The 18,136-nt window shown below is 37.3% G+C and overlaps 1 protein-coding gene across 2 annotated transcripts in view; it reads right to left on the bottom strand.

Moving 5' to 3' along the window:
• Positions 1-3,659: 3,659 nt before the first annotated feature.
• Positions 3,660-18,136, bottom strand: part of DHX40 (DEAH-box helicase 40) — a 47,243-nt gene continuing 32,766 nt past the window's right edge. The window contains exons 13-18 of one of the 2 annotated variants that reach the window (XM_077852403.1): positions 13,089-13,203; positions 12,139-12,247; positions 11,124-11,218; positions 8,190-8,259; positions 7,645-7,873; positions 3,660-4,964 (exon numbers count right to left, since the gene is read on the bottom strand). In XM_077852403.1, the coding sequence (XP_077708529.1) occupies positions 4,825-4,964; positions 7,645-7,873; positions 8,190-8,259; positions 11,124-11,218; positions 12,139-12,247; positions 13,089-13,203 (758 nt within the window). In that variant the 3' untranslated portion in view covers positions 3,660-4,824. Of the gene's footprint in view, positions 7,130-7,644; positions 7,874-8,189; positions 8,260-11,123; positions 11,219-12,138; positions 12,248-13,088; positions 13,204-18,136 lie in introns of both variants that reach the window. The other variant, XM_077852402.1, reaches the window with a different exon arrangement.

Below are 18,136 nucleotides of genomic sequence, written 5' to 3' on the forward strand. Positions count from 1 at the left end.
CTCACTCTCTCTAAAATAAATAAATCTTTTAAAAAAGAGTTGAAAATGGATGCTCGAATGGCTCAGTGGTTGAGCATCTGCCTTCGGCTCAGGGTGTGATCCCGGAGTCCCAGGATTGAGTCCCACATCGGGCTCCCTGCATGGAGTCTGCTTCTCCCTCTGCCTGTTTCTGCCTCTCTCTCTGTGTCTTTCATGAATAAATTTTTAAAATCTTAAAAAAAAAAGTTGAAAATATTTAATAGTTTCCCAAGAGAATTTTGTATTATTAATATTTTCGGGTTACAGTTACAGCTAACAAGTAAAAAGAGTACTCTGAAAATTCTGGGGAGAATAAAGATAATTTAAATTTATTGATACCTAACATTATGCTCAATCCTATCAACTCTGCTATAAGAAAAATAAAAGCCAGAAAGATCTCAGATACTTTATGAAATTAAGATCTTTTCTTACAAATGAAGTAATCTGAATTAGAATGGCTATGTGAAAAGTAGCTTTCCTGGATTAAAGTGCAAGTACTTAAAAAAGTAAAATCAAAAAATATTTCCTGATATGAACATTATATGAAATTTAAATTTCATTGTCCATAAATAAGGTTTTTATTGGAACACAGCTATACCCACTTGTTTATGTATTGTCTGTGGCTGCTTTTATACTACAACAGCAGAGTAGTTCCCCCCCCCCTTTTTTTTAGCAGAGTAGTTTCCAAAGAGACTGTATGTCCTGAAAGCCTAAAATATTTATTATCTGGCCTTATCAAATTCAAATCAATTATTTCTTGTTTGAACATAAGGGAAAAGTTATTTCAGTTTGAACATAAAGGAAAAGAGCTGAATATCTAAATTAACATAATAACTAGGCACCTTTTTTGTCTATAACTAGAAGAATATATAGATTTTAAAGATTTGACACAGGAAGAAGAAAGCACAAGCAGGGACAGCTGCAGGCAGAGGGAAAGGGAGAAGCAGGCTCCCCACTGAGCAGGAAGCCTGATGCAGGGCTCAATCCCAGAATCCTGAGATTATGACCTAAGCCAAAGGCAAACACTTAACCAACTGAGCCACCCAGGTACCCTAGAAGAATATTTTTGAGGTACTTTACTACACTGCTGTTGGGAATGGAAACTGGTTCACCTGTTCTGCAAAGCCCTTTAAGAGTAGGCATCAAGAGTCTCAAAAATCACTTTCACTGTGTAAAGAATTTGACCATAAGAACATATCACAATTATTTAACAATTTCCCTATTGATACATATATGGTTTTCGACTTTTTTGCTATTAGAAACAATGTAATACATATATTTTAATGAATGATGTATTTGACATTTTTATGTATTTAACATTAATCATCAACTGATGCTAAGTCTACATGAGTCAAATTTCATGAGGAACAGAGTATTTTATATAATCCCAAGGAGTTCCTAGGATATAGATCTAAAGTTGGGTTGCTGGGTCATTGGTTATGCACATCTTCAGCTTTACTAGATATTGCCAAAATGTTCCCTAAAATAAAAGCATCTTATTCTATGCCAACACTTTTCAGGCATATTGATTTTTGCCAATCTGATGAAAACGAATGGCATCTCACTGTTTTCAACTGATTTCCCTAATTACTAGTATCTTGTTTTACCATTCATGTTTCCTCTTTTGTGAGAAAACATGTCTGTTGGCCATTTTTCTATGATAACATTGTTTTCATTGTTTTGGTTTTTTTTCATTTAGTAATTTGAAGGTGAATCTTCACTTTTTTAAGAACAAATTTGTCCATTACCACCACTGTTCCTCCAAGGTTCTTTCTACCTTCTTAACTAGATCTAGTATTCCTCTCATCCTATTGATAGCCTCTCAGAGGAAATCAACTATTTTTATAGGAACTATGGTGACAATTACCTTAAAGCTTTAATGATGTCATTCTCCTTTAATAAATTGATATAGTAAAAAATAAGTCCAAAGTCCATAGGATGGCTTTAAAAGCCTTCCATAATCTATTCTCAACCAATATTTTCAGCCCATTACTATCCTACATGTACTCTTTGCACCGAATAAACTGGATTGTTTGCCATACTTCTCAAATAGCCCCTGGGCGTTCTAATTCTCTGTCTTGATCTATGCTATTCCTAACACCCATCTGTTTATTGGAAATTCTTCTTCAAAGAAAGCTATTTTTTATAATGCCAACAAATATATATAGGAAAGAATTAGGGGGAAAAATGGCACTGGGTGGCTCAGGGCATGATCCCAGGGTCCTGGGATCAAGTCCCGCATTAGGCTCCCTCTAGGGAGCCTGCTTCTCCTCTGCCTATATCTTTGCCTCTCTCTCTCTCTCTGTGTATCTCTCATGAATAAATAAATAAAATCTTTAGGAAAAAAAAAGTTAGGGGGAAAAAAATCACCATTTTGCAACCATAAAAATAAAACAGGTTTGGCAAGAATCATCAATTGATGAGAAATCCAGAGAGTGATAATTTATTAGGAATAGGCTATTTAACATAATCTTGGGACACCTGGGTGGCTCAGCGGTTAAGCATCTGCCTTTGGCCCAGGGCGTGATCCCGGGATCCGGGATCAAGTTCCACGTCGGGCTGCTTGCAGGGAGCCTGCTTCTCCCTCAGCCTGTGTCTTTGCCTCTCTCTCTCTCTGTGTCTCTCATGAATAAATAAATAAAATCCTTAAAAACATAATCTCAATATATCCCTCTCCCAAATTACTTAATAATAAGGGTAACTACACTGAAGAAGTCAAAATACCCTAACCAAGTAATCAAAATTAATGTCACTAATAGGGGTTAAATACCACATACCTCCAGATTTGATGCCTTAGGAATTACATTGGTATTATTTATGCAGTCTTCCAGTCATGAAATTCCAACCATGTGTTCCTACCATGAGGAAACAGTAGAGAAATCCAAACTGAGGACATTCTATAAAATAACTTAGGCTGGGGGCACCTGGGTGGCTCAGTTGGTTGAACATCTGACTCTTGATTTTGGCTCAGGTTGTGATCTCAGGGTCATGAGATTAAGCTCAGTGCTGCTTAAAAATCTCTCTCCCCCTCTCCCTCTCTAAAAGAAAATAATAGCCGGTATTACTAAAAAATGTCAAAAATATTATTAAAAAATGTTAAATGGAAAGACCAAGGAAGACTGAGGACATTTTCCAGACTAAAAGAGATTAAATACAATACACAATTCTGACTGGATCCTGAACTGGGGGGAAATGCTATAAAGGAAGGACATTATTGGGACAACTGATGAAATGTGACTAGGGATTATAGATTTAGAATGTGTGCTTAATTTTTACCGAAATGAAAGAGTGTATTCATTCTAAGAACCCACATATATCCCTACCACATCTAAGGAAATATACTGATACATATACTTGAGAAGAGAACCTAGTAAGACCAATGTGCTAAAATAGGGTCAAGAGCAATGAAGATTACAACAGACAAATTAACCATGCTGGGAATCTTAAGGGAGCCATCATCACTCACCTTACTTTAAGAACAAACACACAGATTTGGGTCCTGATGTGCTTTTTCAATAAAGACTCAAGTTTCTAGTATTGAACAGAAAACTGTTAAGACAGCAAAGAAAAGTTATTTACCTATGAAAAATTTAGATTCTTAATTTTCACAAAAAATATCTAAAAACACACATTATACTACCTTTTGAATTTTAATGACACTAATAGCTTTATTTAACAAACATTGATGACTACTATGTGCAAAGCACTGTGCTAGGTGCCATAAAAGATACAAAGATGAAAAAGACATAGTCCCTGCCCACAAGGAGCGTATAATCTAGTGGGGGAGACAGACAGATACACAAATAACTAGAATACAAGGCAGTAAACACAGAGTGGGCAAGTGCTGAGTGTGGCCTGAGTGTTATACTAACTAGCCTCAAGGTTCCAATTTGAAACACTGGTGATGTAGTGTTGGCTGCTTTGAAGAAATCCCATTTCAAGATGAGCGTAACAGATGTTTAATTGGTCCTACCCAAGCAGCTGGAGCCAAGAGCGTAGGCCGGGTAGAGGGGCTGTTTGAAACACTGTCACACCTACATACATGATGCTGATACAGGTATGTAGGGACAGCTAAAAAAAAAAAAAAAAAACAACAACAACATATATATATCATCTGTCCTTTGGTTAATGGCTATAGCTACTGTCTTAAACAATATATTTTTATATAAAAAGGAATCTGTATAATCCCAGAAAAATCAATTTAAGGATTAATATTAATTCAACAAAGAAACTTGCCATAGGCAATTTTCTTATTTACTAAGTGATTAAGTCTTTTCTCTAAATATCTATAAAGCTCTGTAGCAATTAAACAGTTAGACATCTAAGTATTGCTGAGTAAAAACCTCTTATATTCAGCCTTCTGAAGGAAATGGTCACATACCTGATAACCTGATATAATACTATTCTAATAGCAACAAGAAGGCCTTAAAGAGATTTAAGGAAAATAATTTTTAATACTTCAAATGCAAATGGAATACACGCTGATTAAATACAATTCAGTGTTCTTTGAAAATATTTCAATGACAGCATTTGATACCAGTTAAGGCCAGCAAAATTGACGTGAGGAAAATATTACATGTATTGTCTTTCATTGGTTTCATATATCATTGCCTAGGACAATGGCAACTCAATCTTTTCTTTGAAAATTCCATTTATTGGTACTGATGAACTTTGATTTGCTTTTAGCTTATATGCTAATAACAGCTGCTGACCACTTCCTCTTGGTAGTGCTGTCTGATATAAATGGCAAAGTAGAAGCACATTTCCTGGCTGCTTTTCCTACTTCCTGAATTGGAGGTTCACCACTTAGCCTGTTTCCTTCCGTGTGTCACTGTGATCCTGGGACCTCTGCTGTTTTCGCTCAAGGAAACGAGCACGTGCATCTGATATGGATTTATCATCATTTCTTCTTTGCATTTTCTTTAGGACTTCTTTTGAGATTCCATCTGAAAACGTTACAAATTAGTCCAGTAAAACTTCAGTTGTGAAAATCAGTACAAGAAATATTAGGAGAAGGACATGCCTGATTTTTCAATGTTAAGGGGGAATAAGGGGGAAAAAAAGTAAATTAAAATTTGTCCTTTTAAAAGAAACAGTGTAGTCTACAGTTAAAAAATAAAAAGGGAAGGGAAGGGGAAAAAAAGGGAAGGGGAAGGAGGAAGGGAAGGAGAAGGAAGAGGAAGAAGGGAGGGGAGGAAAGGGAAGGGGAAGGGAAGGAAAGGGGAAGGAAAGGAAAGGAGAAGGGAAGGGAAGGGGAAACAGAAGGGGAAAGGGAAGGAAGGGGAGAAAGCAAGCATGGAGACCTAAATGTTAGAACAACTGACCCTAATTCAAACATGTAGTAGAGTTATACAATGCAATGAAACACTACATTTTTAGACTCTTCCAGATCTTGGGCAAAATTCCTTACCACTCTATTTCTCATGGTGTTTTTAAAGATTTTATTTATTGATTTGCAGGTGGGGGGAGCGCACGCACAAGCAGGGGGAGCAACAGAGGGAGAGGGAGAAGCAGGCAGGGAGCCTGATGTAGGGCTTGATCCCAGGACCCTGGGATCACGACCAGAGTCGAAGACACCCAACAGACTGAGCAACCCAGGCACCCCTACTTATTTCTCATGATGTTAAAAAAGGATAATACAATTTGCTCCATCAATCAGCGTCAGAGGTAGGAGAAAGAATCCAGGCTCCAGGCTCCACGCTCAGTGCACAGTTGGTGCAGGGCTCAATCTTACAACCTTAAGATCATGACCTGAGCAGAAATCAAGAGTCTGGCACTTAACTGACTGAGCCATCCAGGCGCCCCAATGCCTTAGACTCTTAAGTTCTTGCATTGGTATGAGTATTCACATGGGTTCTTGGAACTAGACATAACTCTAGCTGAGGACATAAATGAATGTTACTAAATGTAGAGAGGACATGACCCTCATTTCTGCTACTGTATTTCTTCTGGCCAAGTGTATATAGTTAGGTCTTCATGACAATATACATTGTGGGGGGGAATGGTAATGCTTGTGAAAATCCATCAGCAGATATCTATACTTACATTTCTTTTTTATATATATTAATTTTTGTATGAGGCTGTATAGTTTATACATTTTTTCATTTAAAAAATTAAGGTATAATTTTTAAAAATTTATTTTTATTTATTTATGATAGACATAGACAGAGAGAGAGGCAGAGACACGGGCAGAGGGAGAAGCAGGCTCCATGCCAGGAGCCCGACACGGGACTCAATCCCGGGACCCTAGGATCGCGCCCTGGGCCAAAGGCAGGCTCGAAACCGCTGAGCCACCCAGGGATCCCCAAGGTATAATTTATCTATAGTAAAATATACACTTTTTAGCATACAGTTCTATGAATTTTTACTATTCCATACAGTCTGTGACCAAAATCAGGAGACAGAATCCTCAACCCCCCAAATTCCCTCCTGTCCCTTTGTGGTCAACTCCTCCTCTCACCCCCAGCTTCTCACAACCACTGATCTATCTCAACAGATCTATTTTTTAAAAGGTATTGGTTTTCACATCCCAAATTGACCTTTATTATAAAATTTTAAGGGTGTCTGGGTGACTCAGTGGGTTAAGCATTCGACTCTTGATTTCGGGTTAGGTCATGATCTCAGGGCTGAGAGATGGAGCGCTCGCTTAGCACAGAGGCTGCTTGAGGTTCTCTCTCTCTGCCTTCTGCCCCTCCCTGCCCTCCCACTCTACAAGAATGTGCTCTCTATCTCAAAAATAAATAAGTAAATAAAAATAAAATCTTATTTAAAAATCAGCCTCAGAAAGCTTTTTACTGAAAAGCCTTTTGTACCTATGAGGTGAAAATTAAACTTTCTGTCCTAGTTCAGTATAACTGTTTATGTCTCTCAACTAGGGACCTAACATTTCACAGAAAAATCCCCTAGAAAAAATTTTAATTTTTTTTTTAAATTTTTATTTATTTATGATAGTCACAGAGAGAGAGAGAGAGAGAGAGAGAGGCAGAGACACAGGCAGAGGGAGAAGCAGGCTCCATGCACCGGGAGCCCGATGTGGGATTTGATCCCGGGTCTCCCGGATCGCGCCCTGGGCCAAAGGCAGGCGCCAAACTGCTGCGCCACCCAGGGATCCCTAGAAAAAATTTTAAAAAGATGTTCTGAAGTAATAGTTCACAAAATTTTATAAGCAAAATAAAAGTAGCAAAGACCTACTGAAAAACAGTATGTCATTATAATTAACAGTATAGGCCATCACATCAAGTCAGTTTCCTTGGATTCAAAAATCCAGACTCACAACTTATTAGCTATGGAATTTTCAGCAAATTATTATATGCTAAGTATTTCCTTATCTATAAAGCGGGGATATATACTTACATGTACTTAACTCATAGGGTTATTGTGAAAACTCAATGGGGTAATGCAAGTTATTAGCACATGACAAAGGCTCAACAGATACTGTTGTTATTAATAATGTTGTAGACAGAGGGGTTAAGGAAACATGATTAACTGGAAGGAAAGACAGAAGTGAAAGTAAAGTCTGAGACTCATGACAACTCTGCTTTCTCAGGGGACAGAGCCCGAAACTATGCTATGTAACAATATTTATGCTTCTTGGACTTCTATCACAAGAACAAGTGATTGACTCACCCTTTAGATGCTTTACATTTTCCTTATTTGTCCATCTCCTCCTTGCATCTTCTCTCACTTCACGTCGGGCCACACTGCTCAAATCATGTGCATTAAATTCATGCAACTTGGGTAACAAGTCTCTCACCCATTCATAACGGATTGGACACACAATTCTTGCGTAGACTTTGGTGGTAACTAATACCTCATGAAAAATGATCCATTCAAGTTTGGTTTCTTGTTCATGAAGCTATATAAAATAATTCATTTAAGGATGATAACTCAGTAAGCCGCCTTATTCCACATTTGATCAGCCACATACTAATAGCCCAAATTCTTCTGAATTAATTCCTATATTCTTCAATCAGGAGGCATGGGCCAACCAGTACCTTACAGTTTTATGTAATAAAGATATAGGCTAAACTTAACCTCAAAGTGAAAAGTAGAAGACATTTGTGCATTACTAATTCCTACACCTTTACAAATTTCTTTCCTTTATTAAAAATAGGACACTTTAATAATAATAATAATAATAATAATAATAATAATAATAATAAAGCACTTACTGCTGAGGAAGGATGAATGTGAACTGGGCTTCCACGCCCATCCATTGTGCAAAACGTTCTCCCAACAGATCTAAGAACCAAAACAAATAAAACAAAATCAAAGGATAAAGAACAGTAAAACAATGAAATAAATAGACCACCAAGTCTAACAATGAACAATTATGTTTTACCACAAAGAGTGCTACAAACAGAAGTTTAAACTTTTTCAACTGTCACTATAACTTCTCTACCAACTCCTCTTAAATAATGATACAACTTCTCATTATATATAAACTAAACAGTCATTTCAGTTAAGTACAACATTTCTGGTCAATAATTAGTAATATTAACAGTAATATCATATTTGTGCTTTAAAGTTTCTAGAATGATTTTATAATAAAGCCTCAAAACAACCTGCAAGTTTTGAGAGCAAAGTACTTTTATTTAGAAGTCAAAACTGAGATTCAAATAAATCAACTAGTCTTCTAAAGATCACAGAGTTAATGTATAGTGAAAGCAAGTCCCAAACATAGGTCTTCTGACTTAAATACAATGTTCTTTATATAGTATGCTACATCTCTTTTTAAAGGGATAATTTTCACTATTCTAAAATCTGATAATTAGAACATTGCACCTATCATTTTTCTAATTCATGTTCTTAACTTCAAATTCCTATCCTCTTCTGGGGCGCCTGGGTGGCTCAGTTGGTTAGGTGTCTGCCTTTGGTTTAGGTGATGACTCCAGGGTCCTGGAACTGAGCCCCACATTGGGCTCCCTACTTGCCTGCCCCTCCTTCCCACTCCTGTTCTCTACCTCTTTCTCAAATAAATGAATAAAATCTTTAAAAATAATTCCTATCCTCTTCTATACTTCCCTACATAAATATTATTTGAAAGACTTGTCAAAATACTAGCCCTAGTTCAATTATCACTACAGATGATTTCCTATAATACTTTGTATATAGTCCCATTGTAACACAGATCAGACTGCATTATACTTGTTTACATACTGTACAGTACAAAAATCTTTTTAACTTGAATTATGTCAGTTAGTTGCCAACCTTATGCCCCATCATCTCCAAATACATGAGTGTACATTTCCTAAAATCAAGGACATTCTCTTGGGCATCTGGGTGGCTAGGTGGTTAAGCATCTGCCTTTGGCTCAGGTCATGATCCTGGGGTCCTGGGATCCAGTCCCACATCAGACTCCCTGAGGGGAGCCTGTTTCTCCCTCTGCCTACGTGTCTGCCTCTCTGTGTGTCTCTCATGAATAAATAAATAAAATCTTAAAAAAAAAAAGAACATTCTCCTACATAAATGTAATACATAATACAACCATCAAAACCAGAGAATTAACACTGAAGGATGATTAACATCTAATCCTCAGATCCCAATGAAGTTTTATCCAAATGTCCTAATAATATCCTTTACAACAAAAGGATCCAAATCAGAATCAAGTATTAATTTTATTTTTCATGTCCCCTTAGTCTCCTTCATTCTGGTATATTCCCCAGTCTTTGACCTTCCTGATCTTGACAGCTTTTTTAGTAATAATTTTGTAGTATGCTCCTCAATTTGAGTTTGTTTGTTTCAAGATGATTAGATTTAGGTTATGTATCTTTGGCAGAAACATCACAAAAGTGAAGTTGTATTTTTCATTATATCCTTTCAGGAAGAATATGATTTCAATTTGTTTCATGACTGATAGTGTTCACTTTGATGGCTTGATTTGGGTAGCATCTGCCAGGCTACTCCATGAAAAAAGTTACTTTTTTCCTTTTCTCTTTGTAATTAATAAGAGTTTTGTAGAGAGGTGCACATCTAATTCCATTTGTCATTAAACTTTTAATTTATTCATTTATTAATTTATATAACTACAGACCCATTGATTTCATGTTTTACTTAGTAGGCTATATAATCCATTACTATCATTATTTATTTTGATGCTAAAATGTCCTATATTGGATCAGCTGGGGACTATTCAAGTAAGTAGCTCCAGCATACTTCTAACATGCCCTCAAACTTGATTTACCTCTTCTTGCTTACTGATAAAATAAGATGTTCTGGGCTCATCTTGTACTTTCCTACCCCTATTTCTCCAAACAGTCCATTAGGCGGCAGATGGTTGTTTCAAGTCACAATCTGGGCACTAACTATATTCATTACTATTATGTTACTGCTCTCACTTCATCTCAGAGCTAGGATCTTGTATAAATGTAAATATTTACACACATACATATAAATATATATTATAAATATATACAGTAACATCTATTTTTATTCCTATATCTATCTATCCATCCATCTAAGTATATTGAAAACCATTAAGTTCACAATGATACCCTAAAATTCCAATCCAACACTACAGGGCTCATTCTCATTTTCTATTTTCTCCCTTTCAGTATTTCTAACTCCATTCACCATTCCTTAATATATTAAATTATGTGATCAATTCCTTTGTATATAATAAGTTTCCCATCATCACTATTGTTACCCCTTCCCCTAAGAAGATGCCCTCTCTCACTACACTCAGACTCTAAATGCAACACCAAACACCTCCCATATGAGTGCCTTCCCCATCCTGCTCAACTGCTGACACTCTACCCTGAGCTCTCCTTCCTCAGAGATGGCATGCTCACTCAACTTGTTTGTCTTTCAACCTCCACACAGAGCTACCCCTTGCAAGGAAACCCTTGTCATTCAACTTAGGTACTGATACCCCATTCTAGACAGCTGTCCTACAAACTCCCTCCTACCAAACTTGAGGTCCAATATCCCACTCTGAGCCACTGCAGCTCTCCCTTCACAAGTGACAATTATGGAGTCACTGTAATTGATGTCATGATAATCACGGAGCTTAAATAAATCATCAATCTTTAATATATTAAATAGTTCAACACTGTAGTCAAATACAGTAGTATTTCTTATTCATTTCTCAAGTTCATATTGCTTACCTTCGAGCTACATTTTTGAAATAGCCTGCACAAAGACATCTTCGTAGTACTTCATGTTTTGGGCCTTCAAAGGTCTCTCTTGGAAAATCACTTTGCTATAGAAATAATATATATATAGTGGTAATCTCACAGAATAATATGAAATAATCTTTCATTCTGAAAACTATACATTTCTAAAGACTTCTGTTTCTGGCCGGAATGAAGTAAGAGGGATCAGATTTGAGGCACCTGGAAGGCTCAGTTGTTTAAGCGTCTGACTCATGATTTCAGCTCAGGTCATGATCTCAAGGGTCGTGAGATTGAGCCCCACAACAGTCTCTGTGCTCAGTGCAGAGTCTACTTGTCCCTTTCCTTCTGCTCTTCCCCTTAATCGCTAGCTCTCCCTCTCTCAAATAAATAAATAACATCTTTTAAAAAAAGAGAGATCAGATTTACCCTTCTGCTTGAAACAACCAAAAATATATGAAATAATGATTTCCAAAGCACTGCATATCAAGCAATAAGAATAGTGATCCATGAGAAATAAATGAAGTGTAAGAAATAAATGAAATAAGTCCAATGACTGCCCCTGCTTACAGTCAACCTTGAGAGAGATTCTGGATGAAGGCTCAGGGAAGGAATAATCCATGTGGAACCTGGAGCATTATTCCCCCAGCTAAAGAAACAGGGCCGAGAATCCAGGAAGACCAAGATGGCTAGAATTTACAGGCCAAGAGTTCAGAAGAGAAGAGAACTTGACAGAGATAGGGCTCCCAGAAATTTACTGAAGGGCCTCCACAAGGGTTCAGCTGAGCACTGGTTAGCATATAAAAGTGAGGAAATTACCCAAGACAAGGAAAAGCATCTCTCCAAAGGATAAGAGGTAATAGTGCTTGGTACTTACATGCAGCTAGGAATGGGGCCTATTCCTACAAACCAGAGATCAGAACATCTCATAATTTCCTATAGTTTGGGGTACGGTATTCAGAGAATCTTGCTAAAATGCTACTCAAGGAAAGATTATTATAATAATTACCTGTTTAAGCTTCCTGATTAGTTCCCGAAGTTGAGCTTCAACACGAAATGCAGAAAATAAGCATCTCCAATGAATCCAATGTTTTTGGCACCACGAAGCTGGAGCTCCACTGCAAAACAAAAATAATGGTATCTTGAAAATACCTTCTATAAGTGAAAGTCTAACAGGGGCGTCTGGCTGGCTCAGTCAGTAGAACATGTGACTCTCGATTTTGGGTTCAAAATGAGTTCAAGCCCCACATTGAGCACAGAATTTACTTAAAAAAAAAAAAGATAGTTTAACATTCTCATACCTATTACAAAACTAGAAACAAATAAGCAATAGTCAGTTTTTTTAATGAGATCTGTCCAATTACTGAGAAAGCACTTTAAAGAATTAAAGAATTTGAAAAAACTAATGTGTCTGAGTGAATTAAAAAATAATTTGTATGGTGCCTGGGTGGCTCAGTCTGTTGGGCATCTGCCTTTGGCTCAGGTCATGGTCCCAGGGTCCTGGGATCAAGTTCTGCATCAGGCTCCCTGCTCTGTAGGGGGCCCTGCTTCTCCCTCTCCATCTGCCTACTCCTTCCTCTGCTGTTCTCTCTCTCTGTGTCAAGTAAATAAATAAAATCTTTTAAAATAATTTGTAAATGAATTTCCTCTTATACATATATACTTTAACAAATGCCCAATTATTTTCTCATCCATGCTACTTCTACAGAACCAAAATTCTATAAGGTCACCTTCAGGAAAGGTTTAGGGAGAGAATGAAGAAGATAACTAATATTATATAATAAATGCCTACTTAGTAACAGTTACCTGGCATAGATAAATCTCACTTATGTTCACAAAAATAACTTGAGGTCAATAGTATCCCCACTGAACCTTACTGTCTAAAGTTACATAATAAATATGCATTGGAGCTATATTTCAAACAGACAATTTCTTAGTACATAGAACTATTTCACATACCTTGATTTGCACTGTTCAAAGATGACAGCTAAAGTTGCAAAGTCATTAAATCCTCCAGCTTTAGCTGCCAATTCTCTATGTCTTTGTTCTGCTTCCTTCTGGTACTCTGGATCAACTAAAATGACAATTGGAGAGACAATTTAGTTACACTTTATATCAAATGCCTACATTCGCTTTGTTTACTCAAGGTCAGAATCTGCTTCATCATCTACAGTGGAATAAGGTGGAACTATATTAACTTCGGGGTGAGGGGAACACCTCTAATTACTCCCATAACTTCTTTTCTTCTTTTCTTTTCTTGTGATGTATAAAAAAGCAATACTTTGGAGCAATTCACCATACTTTGGAGATTTAACCAGAATAGTAACAATAATTCTCCCAATATGCTTGCCTTTAAAATAGAATTTAGAATTTATTTTTTAAGTTTGTTTTGATTATAAGAGTAACCCATGTTCACAGTAAAAAGAAAGTATGCAGGAGTTCAGCATTCCCCCACTCTGTCACATTACCCATAAACCAATCCTCAAGGCTAACCACTGTTAAGTATCAATTGAATGTGTGTCCTTCAAGATATTTTCTAAGTATATACCAGCATATGTATATAGTGGTTTATTTTTACATAAATGGGTTATAAGTTCTGAAACTTCCTTTATTTAATAATAGCTTCTTGTCAGTACCTGTAGAATTTTTCATTCTCAAAATAGCTACATTGTATCCCCAGGGGTATAAGGAACATAACACAATTTAACCAGTCCCTATTTATCCAATTCCTAATTAAGGGCAATTAGACAGGACTATCCTATAAGCAGAACTGAACTACTAAAAGCCTTTTCTTTCCTTTTTTAACTTTATATTGAAGTAAAACATGTATGCAGAAAACAACCAGGTTATAATTGTACAGTTCAATGTTAACAAGCATAACATACCAATATACTCAACACTCAGATCAACAGTGTATTACTAGCATCCAGAAGCCCTCTTTTTGCTCTCCTTGCAATAACTACCTATGCCCTCTACAAGTAATCATATCCTAACTTCTGACCTCATAGAAGGGTTTTCCTGTTTCTAAATTTTGTATAAATGTACTTTGTGTTTGATTTCCTTAGTTCAACGTTGTTTTTGAGATTTATCTGTTAGTGATTTTGACCCAATCCCACTCAGGATTCATATGCTCTCTGACTGCCCAAGTTCCCCACATAATACTTTACCCAAGCTAAATTTGAGAGTCTCACTTTTTTTCAAAATTTCCTAGGGTTCCTTCATTCATTCTACCACATCATACCACAATTCCTATTGCTTTAATATACACATCACAACTAAAGTTAGCATAAGCACCATATTGCCTGATACTAGAGAGCAGCACTTATATAGACTACTACGATGCAAATCTGCAAAGCAGCAGTTCCTGGTATTAGGAGGAAAGCAATCTGATTAAAGAAAACACTTATGAAGATAAAAAGTCTTTCATCCCAGGCTTTAAGTAGCTTCCACCCTTGTTACCTAGGTAACAACTGAGGGAAGCAGCTAGAGACAAAAGTAGTAACAATATGATTAATTACAGGCCATACAAACAGCCTTACCAAGATGAAAATACAATTCCCATCTCCTGAACCACTTAGGGAAACTGATTTTTAAGCCAAAACATTTCATTTCCAGCACTGAATCACCACTGCCCAAAAGGTATTATGACAAAATTCAAATTGCACTACACTCATCACCGTGTTCTGGCTCCCAACACTAGGAGACACGCCTATTTATCAGGCAGGGGCTCTAGGGTCCCTGAATTGTGTTTCATGCTATAGAAATGTAGAGCACCAGATTCCTTGAACCCCTGGGCTATAAAGCCACAGAGAAGCTTCCCACTTGGCTCAGTTCTTTTCTCTGCCCCAGACAACCATTCAATTTGGCACCAGCATAATTTACACAGGTAGCTTACCATCTCTTACTAAAATGTCAGAGTAACTGCACCAACTTTTAGTGTAGATCACAATGTTAAGCTCAGCTCATATTTTGTGAAGATTAACTCTACCTGGTTAGTGTTGGATCCTTGTTGTTTAGTGTCTACTTGCTCACATTTTTAAAAATGTAGGATACTCTATGTCCATCATGAATAAATAAATAAGGGGGGGTGGTCCCTGGGTGGCTCAGCAGTTTAGCGCATGCCTTTGTCCCAGGGCGTGATCCTGGAGTCTCAGGATCAAGTCCCACATCGGGCTCCTGGCATGGAGCCTGCTTCTCCCTCTGCCTATGTCTCTGCCTCTCTCTTTCTGTCTATCATGAATAAATAAATAAAATCTTAAAAAAAAAAAAAAAAAAAAAACATAGGATACTGGGACCCCTGAGTGGCTCAGAGATTGAGCTTCTGCCCTGGGCTCAGGGTGTGATCCCAGGGTCTTGGGATCAAGACCCACATCAGGCTCCCAGCAGGGAGCCTGCTTCTCCCTCTGCCTGTGTCTCTGCCTGTGTGTGTCTCTCATGAATAAATAAATAAAATCTTTAAAAAAAAAATGTAGAAGCATATTGCTTCCCTGGCTGTCCACCTCACATTGATAGCTTCTCTCTGTCTCTGCTCTCTTTTTCCATTATTCTCAAAGTCAAGAGAACAAATAACATTTTTTTGTTCCTTTTCCCTGATTCTCCCCTAAAATAACCTAATTAATTGAAATTAAAAGAGGCAGAAGTCCCACAGTAAATTCAGGATATGTCTAGGAAAGTCAAAACCCATATCACACATAGTTCCTACAATCTCAGCAAGTCTGTCCTTTAAACAACAGTCTGATTATTCATCTTTAATTACTTTCCAGTAGACATATCACTGTCTTTAATTTATTACTATTTCCCCAGATGGAATTCTATTATCAGTTTTACATCATGCAAATAGGTAGATGATACTGAAGCAAGAACTATAAGTAACAAGGTGAAGCAGCAAAACAAGGTTTTATCAGCTGAACTTCTCCATTTGGGAAGATAATTTGGTACTTTTCTAGAGAGCACTCCATCAGAAAACAAAACCATTTCACAGAAGATTTCTTTTTTTTTCTTTTTTCCACAGAAGATTTCAATAATAATAACAGTCCTCGGAGCTAACACATGAAGTGCCCTTTATTTCAAAAATATCACAATTAAAATAAACACTGTAGGAACAACCCAGTGTTGTTATTTTAAATTTGTTCCATTTTGAGGCAACGCTTTTTATCACCTAAAAAAATATTTAACAGCTCTTACTTCATTGTGTGACTTCTAAAGCAATATCTATACTAGCATTCTAGCAGATGTTGTATACAGTTTACTATAGCAAAAGACATCACTAAAAATGTTGACAGTATGATCATTTTGATGTTTATAATCTTAATGTTAGATGTTAGAATACTGCCCAGTTTTACCAGTAAGTATATAAAAAACTAAATTAGGTGGATCTACAAAGACCCAAGCCAGAAAGGACTGTTTAACCTATAAAGACTACAAATGCATGTTAGAAGCAGCTGGAAAGCCAATATACATTTTGGGTGTAACAAGATCTTAACAAGTCACATGCTCAAAAGCTGAAGCTGCATTTTGCAGCAGCTAAAGTTCTTAATGATTCAGGTTTTAAAATTAATTATATATTTATATAAAAACCATAGTATTTAAACATGAACAAAAAACTGATAGCAATTGTTATCTCTAGGACATGTTTAGTCCTTGGGTCTGATGAGAAGAAGACTTACTTTTCATTTAGTTCTCTGTGTAGTGTTTGAATTGAATTTTTAACTATATACATATATTGGAAATGGTGATGTGAGGAGTGGGTGAAACCTTTCTCCCAGAGAGACATCTGTTAAACCAGTCAATCACCAAAGACAATCATTCAAAGTCTCTGGAGACTGACTGAATCTATAGAATTCAATAAGAACAGAATGAAGGGGATCCCTGGGTGGTGCAGCGGTTAAGCGCCTGCCTTTGGCCCAGGGCGCAATCCTGGAGACCCGGGATCGAATCCCACGTCGGGCTCCCGGTGCATGGAGCCTGCTTCTCTCTCTGCCTCTCTCTCTCTCTGTGACTATCATAAATAAATAAAAATTAAAAAAAAAAAAAAAGAACAGAATGAAGGATCACATTTGAGTGGGAACTACACTCAACCCCCCCATAGCTTTGTGTGGAAGAGGGCTTAGCAGCCTGAACACAGCAGCCTTTCCCTTACCTCCAGCTCATTGCTCTATAAGAATAATCAAGGCTGAACAGCTAATGAATGAGGAACAGTAATGGCAGTGCTTACAGCTCTGTTTTGCAGAAGTGCTGTTCTAGTGAGTTCAGCAGCTGAGTGGTACCTCCCACCACTCTCAGTTTCAGAGAGCTATACCAGGTTTTTGTTTTTGTTTTTGGCAGCCAGTGAATATCCACCGATACCATCTCACCAAGCTTTGTGCTGAGGAAAATGTATACTGGGCAGTGGTGGTAACCAAAGCACCAGTTCCCTATCTCCCACTTCAAGCTTCTGCTCTACAGGGAGGATCTTGTTGGGGCAGCCCGTGAAGAGCAGATTCCCAATCAACTCCCAGCTCCTATTCCATAGCACAGAGGTTCTACCCATGAGAGGAAAGAGACAAGCATTGTTAAAAACCAGCAATACTTTACCCCTGCCAAGGTACCTAACTTTATTTGGATCAGACTATGGAATAATTAATGCCCCAAAGGCACTGTCAAAAACAGCAGAGCAATGAGCTACCAATCAGTGGAGACTAACAGCTTAAAGTGTTACCATTAGAAATTGAGGCAGATAGGCCAAAAACTTAATAGGAAGATCAGAGAAACGTGCTAAACCCGTAATTGTCTTGATGTTCTGTAAGACTATGCAGATGCCCAAGGTTATACCTTCTGAGGAGATACAAAAGGTACAAAAAGGAGAGGCAACATTTGAGCTTCCAGTCTATGGTTGAACACAGGACAAACTCATAAACTCTGAACTGTGAAAACAGTCTCTAAACTACACAACACATATCCAACAGTAAAAGGTAAAAAATTCACTAACTTAAAAGTATTAAGTACAACCTCCAGCCAACAACCAGTAG

Source organism: Canis aureus, chromosome 16 (genome assembly GCF_053574225.1).
Source record: "Canis aureus isolate CA01 chromosome 16, VMU_Caureus_v.1.0, whole genome shotgun sequence".
NCBI classification, from domain to species: domain Eukaryota; kingdom Metazoa; phylum Chordata; class Mammalia; order Carnivora; family Canidae; genus Canis; species Canis aureus.